The sequence below is a fragment of the Salvelinus alpinus genome, chromosome 2 (genome assembly GCF_045679555.1).
Source record: "Salvelinus alpinus chromosome 2, SLU_Salpinus.1, whole genome shotgun sequence".
NCBI classification, from domain to species: domain Eukaryota; kingdom Metazoa; phylum Chordata; class Actinopteri; order Salmoniformes; family Salmonidae; genus Salvelinus; species Salvelinus alpinus.
Window position 1 is genome coordinate 1,928,656 of NC_092087.1, and position 17,716 is coordinate 1,946,371.

General features: G+C 44.8%; 1 protein-coding gene across 3 annotated transcripts in view; it reads left to right on the forward strand.

The window, feature by feature from the left end:
• Nucleotides 1-17,716, forward strand: part of LOC139552771 (lysine-specific demethylase phf2-like) — a 144,413-nt gene that overhangs the window by 49,186 nt on the left and 77,511 nt on the right. For all 3 annotated transcript variants that reach the window (XM_071364805.1, XM_071364814.1, XM_071364821.1), the window contains exons 4-9: nucleotides 2,193-2,353; nucleotides 9,117-9,258; nucleotides 10,195-10,381; nucleotides 12,963-13,125; nucleotides 15,536-15,623; nucleotides 15,932-16,038. In XM_071364805.1, coding sequence (XP_071220906.1) covers nucleotides 2,193-2,353; nucleotides 9,117-9,258; nucleotides 10,195-10,381; nucleotides 12,963-13,125; nucleotides 15,536-15,623; nucleotides 15,932-16,038 — 848 coding nt within the window. The remainder of the gene's footprint in view (nucleotides 1-2,192; nucleotides 2,354-9,116; nucleotides 9,259-10,194; nucleotides 10,382-12,962; nucleotides 13,126-15,535; nucleotides 15,624-15,931; nucleotides 16,039-17,716) is intronic.

Sequence of the window (17,716 nt, forward strand, 5' to 3'; positions counted from 1 at the left end):
ACTGTACCACCAGTACCAGCAGTACCAGCAGTACCACCAGTACCACCAGTACCACTGTACCACCAGTACCACTGTACCACCAGTACCACCAGTAACACTGTACCACCAGTAACACTGTACCACCAGTAACACCAGTAACACTGTACCACCAGCACCACCAGTACCACTGTACCACCAGTACCACTGTACCGCCAGTAACACTGTACCACCAGTACCACTGTACCACCAGTAACACTGTACCACCAGTACCACCAGTACCACCAGTAACACTGTACCACCAGTACCACCAGTAACACTGTACCACCAGTAACACTGTACCACCAGTACCACCAGTAACACTGTACCACCAGTACCACTGTACCACCAGTAACACTGTACCACCAGTACCACCAGTACCACTGTACCACCAGTACCACTGTACCACCAGTAACACTGTACCACCAGTAACACTGTACCACCAGTAACACTGTACCACCAGTACCACTGTACCACCAGTACCACCAGTACCACTGTACCACCAGTAACACTGTACCACCAGTACCACCAGTAACACTGTACCACCAGTACCACCAGTACCACTGTACCACCAGTACCACCAGTACCACCAGTACCACTGTACCACCAGTAACACTGTACCACCAGTACCACTGTACCACCAGTAACACTGGACCACCAGTACCACTGTACCACCAGTAACACTGTACCATCAGTACCACCAGTACCACTGTACCACCAGTACCACTGTACCACCAGTACCACCAATAACACCAGTAACACTGTACCACCAGTACCAGCAGTAACACCAGTAACACTGTACCACCAGTACCACTGTACCACCAGTACCAGCAGTAACACCAGTACCACCAGTACCACTGTACCACCAGTACCAGCAGTAACACTGTACCACCAGTACCACTGTACCACCAGTACCACTGTACCACCAGTACCAGCAGTAACACCAGTAACACTGTACCACCAGTACCAGCAGTAACACCAGTAACACTGTACCACCAGTACCACTGTACCACCAGTACCAGCAGTAACACCAGTACCACCAGTACCACTGTACCACCAGTACCACTGTACCACCAGTACCAGCAGTAACACTGTACCACCAGTATCACCAGTACCACTGTACCACCAGTACCAGCAGTACCAGCAGTACCACCAGTACCACTGTACTACCAGTACCACTGTACCACCAGTACCACCAGTACCACTGTACCACCAGTACCACCAGTAACACTGTACCACCAGTACCACTGTACCACCAGTACCACCAGTACCACTGTACCACCAGTAACCCTGTACCACCAAGACTCACAGCTCTTAGAGACTTACCCAGAAAGACTCAGATCTCTTAGAGACTTACCCAGAAAGACTCAGAGCTCTTAGAGACTTACCCAGAAAGACTCACAGCTCTTAGAGACTTACCCAGAAAGACTCAGAGCTCTTAGAGACTTGCCCAGAAAGACTCACAGCTCTTAGAGACCCAGAAAGACTCACAGCTTTAAGAGACTTACCCAGAAAGACTCACAGCTCTTAGAGACTTACCCAGAAAGACTCAGAGCTCTTAGAGACTTGCCCAGAAAGACTCACAGCTCTTAGAGACCCAGAAAGACTCACAGCTTTAAGAGACTTACCCAGAAAGACTCACATCTCTTAGAGACTTACCCAGAAAGACTCAGAGCTCTTAGATCCTTACCCAGAAAGACTCAGAGCTCTTAGAGACTTACCCAGAAAGACTCAGAGCTCTTAGAGACTTACCCAGAAAGACTCAGAGCTCTTAGATCCTTACCCAGAAAGACTCAGAGCTCTTAGAGACTTACCCAGAAAGACTCAGAGCTCTTAGAGACTTACCTGGAAAGACTCACAGCTCTTAGACTTACCCAGAAAGACTCACAGCTCTTAGAGACTGACCCAGAAAGACTCACAGCTGTAATCACTGCCAAAGGTGATTCTAACATGTATTGACTCAGGGGTGTGAATACTATTTCTGTATTTAATTTTCAGTAAATTTGCAAAAAACATTTAAACATGTTTTCATTTTGTCATCATGGGGTATTGTGTTTAGATGGGTGAGGAAAAAAAATCTATTTAATCCATTTTGAATTCAGGCTGTAACACAATGTGTAATAAGTCAAGGGGTATGAATACTTTCTGAAGGCTCTAATGTCATCTATGTTTTACAGCTCTGAGGACATTGTTTTGAAGCTGAACGGCAGTCAGCTGACGATGGACTACCTGGAGGAGGTTGGTTTTAACGAGCCCATCCTGGTTCTGAAGAAGGACGGTCTGGGGATGTCCATGCCCGCTCTTACCTTCTACATCAATGACGTGGAGAACCATGTTGGTACGTATAGTCCTGTCTCTGTCTACATGTTGGTACGTATAGTCCTGTCTCTGTCTACATGTTGGTACGTATAGTCCTGTCTCTGTCTACATGTTGGTACGTATAGTCCTGTCTCTGTCTACATGTTGGTACGTATAGTCCTGTCTCTGTCTACATGTTGGTACGTATAGTCCTGTCTCTGTCTACATGTTGGTACGTATAGTCCTGTCTCTGTCTACATGTTGGTACGTATAGTCCTGTCTCTGTCTACATGTTGGTACGTATAGTCCTGTCTCTGTCTACATGTTGGTACGTATAGTCCTGTCTCTGTCTACATGTTGGTACGTATAGTCCTGTCTCTGTCTACATGTTGGTACGTATAGTCCTGTCTCTGTCTACATGTTGGTACGTATAGTCCTGTCTCTGTCTACATGTTGGTACGTATAGTCCTGTCTCTGTCTACATGTTGGTACGTATAGTCCTGTCTCTGTCTACATGTTGGTACGTATAGTCCTGTCTCTGTCTACATGTTGGTACGTATAGTCCTGTCTCTGTCTACATGTTGGTACGTATAGTCCTGTCTCTGTCTACATGTTGGTACGTATAGTCCTGTCTCTGTCTACATGTTGGTACGTATAGTCCTGTCTCTGTCTACATGTTGGTACGTATAGTCCTGTCTCTGTCTACATGTTGGTACGTATAGTCCTGTCTCTGTCTACATGTTGGTACGTATAGTCCTGTCTCTGTCTACATGTTGGTACGTATAGTCCTGTCTCTGTCTACATGTTGGTACGTATAGTCCTGTCTCTGTCTACATGTTGGTACGTATAGTCCTGTCTCTGTCTACATGTTGGTACGTATAGTCCTGTCTCTGTCTACATGTTGGTACGTATAGTCCTGTCTCTGTCTACATGTTGGTACGTATAGTCCTGTCTCTGTCTACATGTTGGTACGTATAGTCCTGTCTCTGTCTACATGTTGGTACGTATAGTCCTGTCTCTGTCTACATGTTGGTACGTATAGTCCTGTCTCTGTCTACATGTTGGTACGTATAGTCCTGTCTCTGTCTACATGTTGGTACGTATAGTCCTGTCTCTGTCTACATGTTGGTACGTATAGTCCTGTCTCTGTCTACATGTTGGTACGTATAGTCCTGTCTCTGTCTACATGTTGGTACGTATAGTCCTGTCTCTGTCTACATGTTGGTACGTATAGTCCTGTCTCTGTCTACATGTTGGTACGTATAGTCCTGTCTCTGTCTACATGTTGGTACGTATAGTCCTGTCTCTGTCTACATGTTGGTACGTATAGTCCTGTCTCTGTCTACATGTTGGTACGTATAGTCCTGTCTCTGTCTACATGTTGGTACGTATAGTCCTGTCTCTGTCTACATGTTGGTATGTATAGTCCTGTCTCTGTCTACATGTTGGTACGTATAGTCCTGTCTCTGTCTACATGTTGGTACGTATAGTCCTGTCTCTGTCTACATGTTGGTACGTATAGTCCTGTCTCTGTCTACATGTTGGTACGTATAGTCCTGTCTCTGTCTACATGTTGGTACGTATAGTCCTGTCTCTGTCTACATGTTGGTACGTATAGTCCTGTCTCTGTCTACATGTTGGTACGTATAGTCCTGTCTCTGTCTACATGTTGGTACGTATAGTCCTGTCTCTGTCTACATGTTGGTACGTATAGTCCTGTCTCTGTCTACATGTTGGTACGTATAGTCCTGTCTCTGTCTACATGTTGGTACGTATAGTCCTGTCTCTGTCTACATGTTGGTACGTATAGTCCTGTCTCTGTCTACATGTTGGTACGTATAGTCCTGTCTCTGTCACATGTTGGTACGTATAGTCCTGTCTCTGTCTACATGTTGGTACGTATAGTCCTGTCTCTGTCTACATGTTGGTACGTATAGTCCTGTCTCTGTCTACATGTTGGTACGTATAGTCCTGTCTCTGTCTACATGTTGGTACGTATAGTCCTGTCTCTGTCTACATGTTGGTACGTATAGTCCTGTCTCTGTCTACATGTTGGTACGTATAGTCCTGTCTCTGTCTACATGTTGGTACGTATAGTCCTGTCTCTGTCTACATGTTGGTACGTATAGTCCTGTCTCTGTCTACATGTTGGTACGTATAGTCCTGTCTCTGTCTACATGTTGGTACGTATAGTCCTGTCTCTGTCTACATGTTGGTACGTATAGTCCTGTCTCTGTCTACATGTTGGTACGTATAGTCCTGTCTCTGTCTACATGTTGGTACGTATAGTCCTGTCTCTGTCTACATGTTGGTACGTATAGTCCTGTCTCTGTCTACATGTTGGTACGTATAGTCCTGTCTCTGTCTACATGTTGGTACGTATAGTCCTGTCTCTGTCTACATGTTGGTACGTATAGTCCTGTCTCTGTCTACATGTTGGTACGTATAGTCCTGTCTCTGTCTACATGTTGGTACGTATAGTCCTGTCTCTGTCTACATGTTGGTACGTATAGTCCTGTCTCTGTCTACATGTTGGTACGTATAGTCCTGTCTCTGTCTACATGTTGGTACGTATAGTCCTGTCTCTGTCTACATGTTGGTACGTATAGTCCTGTCTCTGTCTACATGTTGGTACGTATAGTCCTGTCTCTGTCTACATGTTGGTACGTATAGTCCTGTCTCTGTCTACATGTTGGTACGTATAGTCCTGTCTCTGTCTACATGTTGGTACGTATAGTCCTGTCTCTGTCTACATGTTGGTACGTATAGTCCTGTCTCTGTCTACATGTTGGTACGTATAGTCCTGTCTCTGTCTACATGTTGGTACGTATAGTCCTGTCTCTGTCTACATGTTGGTACGTATAGTCCTGTCTCTGTCTACATGTTGGTACGTATAGTCCTGTCTCTGTCTACATGTTGGTACGTATAGTCCTGTCTCTGTCTACATGTTGGTACGTATAGTCCTGTCTCTGTCTACATGTTGGTACGTATAGTCCTGTCTCTGTCTACATGTTGGTACGTATAGTCCTGTCTCTGTCTACATGTTGGTACGTATAGTCCTGTCTCTGTCTACATGTTGGTACGTATAGTGCCTGTCATCTGTTCTACATGTTGGTACGTATAGTCCTGTCTCTGTCTACATGTTGGTACGTATAGTCCTGTCTCTGTCTACATGTTGGTACGTATAGTCCTGTCTCTGTCTACATGTTGGTACGTATAGTCCTGTCTCTGTCTACATGTTGGTACGTATAGTCCTGTCTCTGTCTACATGTTGGTACGTATAGTCCTGTCTCTGTCTACATGTTGGTACGTATAGTCCTGTCTCTGTCTACATGTTGGTACGTATAGTCCTGTCTCTGTCTACATGTTGGTACGTATAGTCCTGTCTCTGTCTACATGTTGGTACGTATAGTCCTGTCTCTGTCTACATGTTGGTACGTATAGTCCTGTCTCTGTCTACATGTTGGTACGTATAGTCCTGTCTCTGTCTACATGTTGGTACGTATAGTCCTGTCTCTGTCTACATGTTGGTACGTATAGTCCTGTCTCTGTCTACATGTTGGTACGTATAGTCCTGTCTCTGTCTACATGTTGGTACGTATAGTCCTGTCTCTGTCTACATGTTGGTACGTATAGTCCTGTCTCTGTCTACATGTTGGTACGTATAGTCCTGTCTCTGTCTACATGTTGGTACGTATAGTCCTGTCTCTGTCTACATGTTGGTACGTATAGTCCTGTCTCTGTCTACATGTTGGTACGTATAGTCCTGTCTCTGTCTACATGTTGGTACGTATAGTCCTGTCTCTGTCTACATGTTGGTACGTATAGTCCTGTCTCTGTCTACATGTTGGTACGTATAGTCCTGTCTCTGTCTACATGTTGGTACGTATAGTCCTGTCTCTGTCTACATGTTGGTACGTATAGTCCTGTCTCTGTCTACATGTTGGTACGTATAGTCCTGTCTCTGTCTACATGTTGGTACGTATAGTCCTGTCTCTGTCTACATGTTGGTACGTATAGTCCTGTCTCTGTCTACATGTTGGTACGTATAGTCCTGTCTCTGTCTACATGTTGGTACGTATAGTCCTGTCTCTGTCTACATGTTGGTACGTATAGTCCTGTCTCTGTCTACATGTTGGTACGTATAGTCCTGTCTCTGTCTACATGTTGGTACGTATAGTCCTGTCTCTGTCTACATGTTGGTACGTATAGTCCTGTCTCTGTCTACATGTTGGTACGTATAGTCCTGTCTCTGTCTACATGTTGGTACGTATAGTCCTGTCTCTGTCTACATGTTGGTACGTATAGTCCTGTCTCTGTCTACATGTTGGTACGTATAGTCCTGTCTCTGTCTACATGTTGGTACGTATAGTCCTGTCTCTGTCTACATGTTGGTACGTATAGTCCTGTCTCTGTCTACATGTTGGTACGTATAGTCCTGTCTCTGTCTACATGTTGGTACGTATAGTCCTGTCTCTGTCTACATGTTGGTACGTATAGTCCTGTCTCTGTCTACATGTTGGTACGTATAGTCCTGTCTCTGTCTACATGTTGGTACGTATAGTCCTGTCTCTGTCTACATGTTGGTACGTATAGTCCTGTCTCTGTCTACATGTTGGTACGTATAGTCCTGTCTCTGTCTACATGTTGGTACGTATAGTCCTGTCTCTGTCTCTGTCTACTAACAGTTTTAGTAATACTGGGGATGTCCACGTTCTACATTTACGTCGGTAAAGACTGAACCTTTGTCTCTAAATAACTCGTTGTTTTCCTCCTGTAAGGTACGTAGGACGATCTCCTCCATCAGATGTCCCCCCCCCATCTCTCTTTTTAGAATTTTTTTTTGCTGGTGCCAGCGCACAGCTTTTCATATCCCTCAATCCAGTGCCAGGTGCTACGTTGTCTAAATAACTCTACTGGCTAGTTTGCCTGTCTGTAAAGAGAAGGGCGGGCTGTACGTTGATCATGCTGCTCTGATTGGATAGAGCGATACTGTATTTCTCCATCCATTCGCTTCATAATTTCACATGATCACTTCTCTTGGCCTGATTCTGTCTGATCGTTTAGATTACTTCTGCCTCCTGTTAGCCTGATCATTTAGATTACTTCTGCCTCCTGTTAGCCTGATCATTTAGATTACTTCTGCCTCCTGTTAGCCTGATCATTTAGATTACTTCTGCCTCCTGTTAGTCTGATCATTTAGATTACTTTTGCCTGCTGTTAGCCTGATCATTTAGATTACTTCTGCCTCCCGTTAGCCTGATCATTTAGATTACTTCTGCCTCCCGTTAGACTGATCATTTAGATTACTTCTGCCTCCCGTTAGACTGATCATTTAGATTACTTCTGCCTCCCGTTAGACTGATCATTTAGATTACTTCTGCCTCCCGTTAGACTGATCATTTAGATTACTTCTGCCTCCCGTTAGACTGATCATTTAGATTACTTCTGCCTCCCGTTAGCCTGATCATTTAGATTACTTCTGCCTCCCGTTAGACTGATCATTTAGATTACTTCTGCCTCCCGTTAGCCTGATCATTTAGATTACTTCTGCCTCCCGTTAGCCTGATCATTTAGATTACTTTTGCCTCCTGTTATCTAACATAGGGGGCGGCAGGTAGCCTAGTGGTTAGAGCGTTGGGCCAGTAACCGAAAGGGTGCAAGATCAAATCCCAGAGCTGACAAGGTAAAAATCTGTTGTTCTGCCCTTGAACAAGGCAGTTAACCCACTGTTCCTAGGCCGTCATTGTAAATAAGAATTTGTTCTTAACTGACTTGCCTCGTTAAATAAAGGTTAAATATACAAATAAATAACAAGCGGGGCGAGGGTAGGTAAAAAATATGAAATGCTGATTATGCTGATCCATCACGTTGGACAACCAAACAATCATGTCCTGCATTTTGTCAACACATTTCAGTCAGACATTCCAACCTGTCCCAGTCAGACATTCCAACCTGTCCCAGTCAGACATTCCAACCTGTCCCAGTCAGACATTCCAACCTGTCCCAGTCAGACATTCCAACCTGTCCCAGTCAGACATTCCAACCTGTCCCAGTCAGACATTCCAACCTGTCCCAGTCAGACATTCCAACCTGTCCCAGTCAGACATTCCAACCTGTCCCAGTCAGACATTCCAACCTGTCCCAGTCAGACATTCCAACCTGTCCCAGTCAGACATTCCAACCTGTCCCAGTCAGACATTCCAACCTGTCCCAGTCAGACATTCCAACCTGTCCCAGTCAGACATTTCAACCTGTCCCAGTCAGACATTTCAACCTGTCCCAGTCAGACATTCCAACCTGTCCCAGTCAGACATTCCAACCTGCTGGCAGCTGTTTTGATCTCCTGCTTTATACTGAGCAGCCTAGTTAGCAACACATCTGTTACTTCTCCTGCTTTTTACTGAGCAGCCTAGTTAGCAACACATCTGACACTTCTCCTGCTTTATACTGAGCAGCCTAGTTAGCAACACATCTGTTACTTCTCCTGCTTTATACTGAGCAGCCTAGTTAGCAACACATCTGACACTTCTCCTGCTTTATACTGAGCAGCCTAGTTAGCAACACATCTGTTACTTCTCCTGCTTTATACTGAGCAGCCTAGTTAGCAACACATCTGACACTTCTCCTGCTTTATACTGAGCAGCCTAGTTAGCAACACATCTGACACTTCTGCTTTATACGTAGCAGCCTAGTTAGCAACACATCTCATCAACTCACTGCCATTTAAAGACCTGCTCACTATTGATTTTCTGGTGTCTTTTATGTATAATGAAGTTCCATTGAACTGTTTGTATTCCCAGGTCCAGACGTGGGTGTGGATGTGATAGATGTGACCAAGCAGACTGACAGTAAGATGAAGCTCAAGGATTTTGTAGATTACTACTACAGCACCAGCAGGAAGAAAGTGTTAAACATTATCAACCTCGAGTTCTCTGACAAAAGGTAGGTACACACCTGAGAGGTACACACACCTGAGAGGTACACACACCTGAGAGGTACACACACCTGAGAGGTACACACCTGAGAGGTACACACCTGAGAGGTACACACACCTGAGAGGTACACACACCTGAGAGGTACACACACCTGAGAGGTACACACCTGAGAGGTGCACACACCTGAGAGGTACACACACCTGAGAGGTACACACACCTGAGAGGTACACACACCTGAGAGGTACACACCTGAGAGGTACACACACCTGAGAGGTACACACCTGAGAGGTACACACCGAGGTACACACCGAGGTACACACCTGAGAGGTACACACCTGAGAGGTACACACCTGAGAGGTACACACACCTGAGAGGTACACACACCTGAGAGGTACACACACCTGAGAGGTACACACACCTGAGAGGTACACACACCTGAGAGGTACACACCTGAGAGGTACACACACCTGAGAGGTACACACACCTGAGAGGTACACACCTGAGAGGTACACACACCTGAGAGGTACACACCTGAGAGGTACACACCGAGGTACACACCGAGGTACACACCTGAGAGGTACACACACCTGAGAGGTACACACCTGAGAGGTACACACCTGAGAGGTACACACCTGAGAGGTACACACACCTGAGAGGTACACACACCTGAGAGGTACACACACCTGAGAGGTACACACACCTGAGAGGTACACACACCTGAGAGGTACACACCTGAGAGGTACACACCTGAGAGGTACACACACCTGAGAGGTACACACCTGAGCGGTACACACACCTGAGAGGTACACACACCTGAGAGGTACACACTCTCTCTTTCTGTCCCTCTCTCTCTGACTCTCTCTCTCTCTCCTCTCTATCTCTCTCTCTCTCTCTCTCTTCTCTTTCTCTTTCTCTCCCTCTCTCCCTCTCACACCTCTCTCAGGATGGACAGTATAGTGGAGAGCCCTCAGATTGTGCGGAGGCTGTCGTGGGTAGAGAACTACTGGCCAGACGATGCTCTCCTGGGGAAACCTAAAGTGACTAAGTACTGTCTGATCGGTGTTAAAGACAGCTACACCGACTTCCACATCGAGTGTGGAGGGGCCTCCGTCTGGTACCACGTACTCAAGGTATGACACGCTTAATAACCTTATTGATGAATTCACTTTATTTATTAAGGTACTGTAATTTCTGGTACAACATACTCAAGGTTTTAATGTGATTTATTAGGATCCCCATTAGCCAACGCCAATGGTGACAGCTACGCAGGTTTGCTGGGGTCTGATCACATAATTAAAAAGACATTACAGACAAAATACTTTACAATTTACATACATTTAAATGTAGTGTACATTAACATATTGTGTGTGTGTGTGTGTGTGTGTGTGTGTGTGTGTGTGTGCATTTATTAGTTACACATACATGTCAGTACACACAACAAGTAGGTCACATGGGGGAGAGGTGTGGCTTCATTTTGTTAAACCAGGTTTGCTGTTCACTTGAGCAATATGAGATGGAACGGAGTTCCATTCACTCATGGCTCTGTATAATACTGTACGTTTCCTTGAATTTGTTCTGGACCTGGGGACTGAAAAGTCCATGTGGCATGTCTGGTGGGATAAGTGTGTGTGTCAGTGCTGTGTGTAAGTTGTCTATGCAAAACATTTGGAATTTCCAACACATAAAATGTTCTTATAAAAACAAGAAGGGACTCAGTCAGTCTGTCCTCAACTCTCAGCCAAGAGAGACTGGCACGCATAATATTTATATCAGTCCTCTGATTACAATGAAGAGCAAGACGTGCCGCTCTGTTCTGGGCCAGCTGCAGCTTAACTAGGTCTTTCCTTGCAGCACTGGACCACACGACTGGACAATAATCAAGATAAGACAAAACTAGAGTCTGCAGAACTTGCTTTTTGGAGTGTGGTGTCAAAACGCAGAGCATCTCTTTATTACCGACAGACCTCTCCCCATCTTTACAACCATTGAATCTACAGTGCAAAAACACGTTTTTAGACAAATTGAATTATCAAATTTCAGTAAGTATTCAGACCCTTTACTCAGTACTTTGATGAAGCACCATTGGCAGTGATTACAGCCTTGAGTCTTCTTGGGTGTTACGCTACAAGCTTGGCATACCTGTATTTGGGGAGTTTCTCCCATTCTTCTCTGTAGATCCTCTCAAACTCTGTCAGCTCTGTGAGGCTGTAATCGCTGCCAAAGGTGCTTCAACAAAGTACTGAGTAAAGGGTTTGGATACTTATGTAAGTATGATATTTCAGTTTTTATATTTAATAAATTAGCAAAAAAAAAAGATTCTGATTCTGAGTATCTGCAATTCCGTCTACAACCATGTTGTTCAGCCTTGATTGTCTTTCGAGATAATCTGATTTCTCCGTCATTGTTGTCATCATGGATTCTTTTACAGAACTGATGTCCTCTCAATGACTTACAGATTGCTGTCATCTTGCCATTCTCCTGTTTTAACTCACCGAGCTGAACCTGGGAGAACTGCAAACTGTTCTTCAGGTCCTGGACCTCTCTGGTCAGGTCCTCCATTCTTTTATTAGTAGAATCCACCAGTATTGTTCTTCAGGTCCTGGACCTCTCTGGTCAGGTTGTCCATTCTTTTATTAGTCGACTCCACCAGTATTTGGACAAAACACTTGTATTTATTTTCTTGTTGTAACAACTGTTTTTAGAACTATTTTGTTTGTTTAAAAGATCCTTCACCTGTGACAGAGAGACACCACTGTCCTCAACGGTACTCCTGCCAGCTTTGGTCTTTGTCATGGTAACAACGTAGGTTACAGGGCAGGTCAGAGGGAAGATTGAAAACAACAACAAATAGCAGGGATCTAGACAGCCACAAGCCCGGGACAATCCACAGTCCCAGCCACAATGGCTAACAACACCCTCAAGGAAACCCTGCTAGCTTGATAGGCAGCTAGCTAGGAGCTAGGCTAGCTTCTACACCAAACCGCTGCTCAGACCCGGCCTAGGTCGGCAGGATCACTGGACAGATAGTAGCGATCCCAGCAACTGATGCCAACCACGTCGCAAGATCCAAACTCAAAAGGTAGCTAACTACTAACCAAACTTGTTCAATAGACTTTCAAAACTTTCCAAGACAACAAATCCTCCCTCATTCCGCGTTCAACGGGAAATGTACACCTTTTCCAATGCACTTCTCAAGGAAGAATACTCGAGGTGTATTAGAAAGCATTGCTGCATAGCAAGAATGAAATTAGCCGTAGAATGAATAGGAACGAGTCCTGGACATGTATTCACAAAGTGTCTCCGAGTTGTGGTGCTGATCTAGGATCAGTGTTGCCTTTTAGATCCTAATGAATGAGATTACACGGACAGGGGGGACTTGATCTCAGATCAGTGTTGCCTTTTAGATCCTAATGAATGAGATTACACGGACCGGGTGGACTTGATCCTAGATCAGTGTTGCCTTTTAGATCCTAATGAATGAGATTACACGGACCGGGGGGACTTGATCCCAGATCAGTGTTGCCTTTTAGATCCTAATGAATGAGATTACACGGACCGGGTGGACTTGATCCTAGATCAGTGTTGCCTTTTAGATCCTAATGAATGAGATTACACGGACCGGGGGGACTTGATCCCAGATCAGTGCTGCTACAGGCCCTGATGTTGTAAGGAACTCTTGTTCTGTCTTGATGTTGTTGTTGCTGTTTCCAGGGAGAGAAGATCTTCTTCCTGATCAAGCCCACGTCAGCCAACCTATCGTTGTACGAGCGCTGGAGGTCCTCAGCCAATCACACAGAGATGTTCTTCGCCGACCAGGTGGACAAGTGTTACAAGTGCACTCTGAAGCAGGGACAGACCCTATTCATACCATCAGGTTAGTGCGCTCTGAAGCAGGGACAGACCCTATTCATACCATCAGGTTAGTGCACTCTGAAGTAGTGTTCATACCATCAGGTTAGTGCACTCTGAAGTAGTGTTCATACCGTCAGGTTAGTGGACTCTGAAGTAGTGTTCATACCATCAGGTTAGTGCACTCTGAAGCAGGGACAGACCCTATTCATACCGTCAGGTTAGTGCACTCTGAAGCAGGGACAGACCCTATTCATACCATCAGGTTAGTGCACTCTGAAGCAGGGACAGACCCTATTCATACCATCAGGTTAGTGCACTCTGAAGTAGTGTTCATACCATCAGGTTAGTGCACTCTGAAGTAGTGTTCATACCATCAGGTTAGTGCACTCTGAAGTAGTGTTCATACCGTCAGGTTAGTGGACTCTGAAGTAGTGTTCATACCATCAGGTTAGTGCACTCTGAAGCAGGGACAGACCCTATTCATACCGTCAGGTTAGTGCACTCTGAAGTAGTGTTCATACCATCAGGTTAGTGCACTCTGAAGTAGTTTTCATACCATCAGGTTAGTGCACTCTGAAGTAGTGTTCATACCATCAGGTTAGTGCACTCTGAAGTAGTGTTCATACCGTCAGGTTAGTGCACTCTGAAGTAGTGTTCATACCATCAGGTTAGTGCACTCTGAAGTAGTGTTCATACCATCAGGTTAGTGCACTCTGAAGCAGGGACAGACCCTATTCATACCATCAGGTTAGTGCACTCTGAAGCAGGGACAGACCCTATTCATACCATCAGGTTAGTGCACTCTGAAGTAGTGTTCATACCATCAGGTTAGTGCACTCTGAAGTAGTGTTCATACCGTCAGGTTAGTGCACTCTGAAGTAGTGTTCATACCATCAGGTTAGTGCACTCTGAAGTAGTGTTCATACCATCAGGTTAGTGCACTCTGAAGTAGTGTTCATACCGTCAGGTTAGTGCACTCTGAAGTAGTGTTCATACCGTCAGGTTAGTGCACTCTGAAGCAGGGACAGACCCTACTTTTGATTCTAAAGTAGGGTCTGTCCCTGCTTCAGACCTGTTTTGATGTTGTCACATTGGGAATAGAATCAGACTTGTTCTGAAGTTGTCACATTGGGAATAGAATCAGACTTGTTCTGAAGTTGTCACATTGGGAATAGAATCAGACCTGTTTTGATGTTGTCACATTGGGAATAGAATCAGACCTGTTCTGATGTTGTCACATTGGGAATAGAATCAGACCTGTTCTGATGTTGTCACATTGGGAATAGAATCAGACCTGTTCTGATGTTGTCACATTGGGAATAGAATCAGACCTGTTCTGATGTTGTCACATTGGGAATAGAATCAGACCTGTTCTGATGTTGTCACATTGGGAATAGAATCAGACCTGTTCTGATGTTGTCACATTGGGAATAGAATCAGACCTGTTCTGATGTTGTCACATTGGGAATAGAATCAGACCTGTTCTGATGTTGTCACATTGGGAATAGAATCAGACCTGTTCTGATGTTGTCACATTGGGAATAGAATCAGACCTGTTCTGATGTTGTCACATTGGGAATAGAATCAGACCTGTTCTGATGTTGTCACATTGGGAATAGAATCAGACCTGTTCTGATGTTGTCACATTGGGAATAGAATCAGACCTGTTCTGATGTTGTCACATTGGGAATAGAATCAGACCTTTTCTGATGTTGTCACATTGGGAATAGAATCAGACCTGTTCTGATGTTGTCACATTGGGAATAGAATCAGATCTGTTCTGATGTTGTCACATTGGGAATAGAATCAGACCTCTTCTGATGTTGTCACATTGGGAATAGAATCAGACCTGTTCTGATGTTGTCACATTGGGAATAGAATCAGACCTGTTCTGATGTTGTCACATTGGGAATAGAATCAGACCTGTTCTGATGTTGTCACATTGGGAATAGAATCAGACCTGTTCTGATGTTGTCACATTGGGAATAGAATCAGACCTGTTCTGATGTTGTCACATTGGGAATAGAATCAGACCTGTTCTGATGTTGTCACATTGGGAATAGAATCAGACCTGTTCTGATGTTGTCACATTGGGAATAGAATCAGACCTGTTCTGATGTTGTCACATTGGGAATAGAATCAGACCTGTTCTGATGTTGTCACATTGGGAATAGAATCAGACCTTTTCTGATGTTGTCACATTGGGAATAGAATCAGACCTGTTCTGATGTTGTCACATTGGGAATAGAATCAGACCTGTTCTGATGTTGTCACATTGGGAATAGAATCAGACCTTTTCTGATGTTGTCACATTGGGAATAGAATCAGACCTGTTCTGATGTTGTCACATTGGGAATAGAATCAGACCTGTTCTGATGTTGTCACATTGGGAATAGAAGTACAGAATGTGTTTATACTGTGTCTGTTTCCAGGTTGGATCAATGCAGTTCTGACTCCAGTGGACACTCTGGCCTTTTCTGGACACTTTGTCCACAACCTGAGTGTTGAGATGCAGATGAGGTGAGCACATCATTAGTATCAATGAGGACCTCCTGTAGCTAAGACTGTAGCTTTAAAGGTCAACTGCACTTCCTGACTTGGCCTAGTTTTTCATTAAGAAATGGTCATATTGGTCCCATGACTTGAATGGGATTTGTGCTAAAATGCTAAAATGTTAGCATGTGGAAACCGTGCCAGGGAACCTAAACCAAATCATGAATTGCTGTCATATCTTGTCCATATACTGCTTACAGGGTAAGGAAACCAACATGTAATTTTAGGTGAACTATCCCTTTAAAAAATAATGAAAAGTGTGTTTTCTTCTCCAGAGCGTATGAGGTGGAGAAGCGTCTGAAGGTCAACTGTCTGACTCCGTTCCCCAACTTTGAGACGGCCTGCTGGTATGTGGGACGCCACCTGCTGGAGAGGTTCAAAGGTACATCACCATTTTTCTTTCTACAACTATTAGGCTTTCAGGTTTGGTTTCAGTCGTCTTCTTCCTCTGCGTTCCTTTTCCTGTGCTTGTGATGCGTTTCCTGTTCCCCTCGTGGTGCTTGTCTCCTGTTCCTCTAGTGGTGTATAGCGTGTGTCCTTCCTACGGTCTGCTCAGCAGATGAGGAGATGGATACTCTAATATTATTACTGTCATTAAACGTCTGCGTGGCGTGGTTCACAGTTGATTATGTTCAAAAGGCCTGGCACAGTTACAATCACTAGTTCTCTGCTCTCTCGCTGTGTGTTTTAACTCCTCTCGGCTGGCCGGACAACTCTGTTTACGTTTCCACTGAAGGCTTTTCCTCTCTGCTGTAATATGGCCAGATTGCCTTCTACTGATCCCATTGCCAACATAGTGTATGGGCTCTGGTCAGTAGTTATGTAGGGAATAAGGTGTCATGTGGGATGCAGACTATAAGACCACAGTGGTTTATATCCCATTATTCTCTTATGGAGGTGAAACATACAGGTATTTTCTCTGTGTGTTCGTCAAATCGGGTATTTATCCCCTTATTTTCTCATGGAGGTGAAATGATCCCCAATTCTACACGACAGAAAACCATGTCCGTTCTGCACATCTGTATCATATCTGTTGTCTACATAATCAGAACGTTCAGTAATGTTGCACCCCGATGAACAGACCACAGGTAGAGCTATACCTTTACCCCACCTTAACCCTTCCCACCTGGCCAGGGTTCCATCTACTTTCTCTGCCTCTCTTTGCGTGAAGCTACAGGACTGTTTCGCTAGCACACACTGGAATATGTTCCGGTATTCATCCGATTCATTAATAAGTACATCGACGATGCAGTCCCCACAGTGACATAAACTCAGCAAAAAATGAAACGTCCCTTTTTCAGGACCCTGTCTTTCAAAGAAAAGTTCATTAAAATCCAAATAACTTCACAGATCTTCATTGTAAAGAGTTTAAACACTGTTTCCCATGCTTGTTAAATGAACCATAAACAATTCATGAACATGCAACTGTAAAACGGTCGTGAAGACACGAACAGCTTAAAGACGGTAGGCAATTAAGGTCACAGTTATGAAAACTTAGGACACTAAAGAGGCCTTTCTACTGACTCTGAAAAACACCAAAAGAAAGATGCCCAGGGTCCCTGCTCATCTGCGTGAACGTGCCTTAGGTATGCTGCATGGAGGCATGAGGACTGCAGATATGGCCAGGGAAATAAATTGCAATGTCCGTACTGTGAGACGCCTAAGACAGCGCTACAGGGAGACAGGACGGACAGCTGATCGTCCTCGCAGTGAAAGACCACGTGTAACAACACCTGCACAGGATCGGTACATCTGAACATCACACCTGCGGGACAGGTACAGGATGGCAACAACAACTGCCCGAGTTACAGCAGGAACGCACAATCCCTCCATCAGTGCTCAGACTGTCCGCAATAGGCTGAGAGAGGCTGGACTGAGGGCTTGTAGGCCTGTTGTAAGGCAGGTCCTCACCAGACATCACCGGCAACAACGTCGCCTATGGGCATAAACCCACCGTCGCTGGACCAGACAGGACTGGCAAAAAGTGCTCTTCACTTACGTGTCGCGGTTTTGTCTCACCAGGGGTGGTGGTTGGATTCGTGTTTATCGTCAAAGGAATG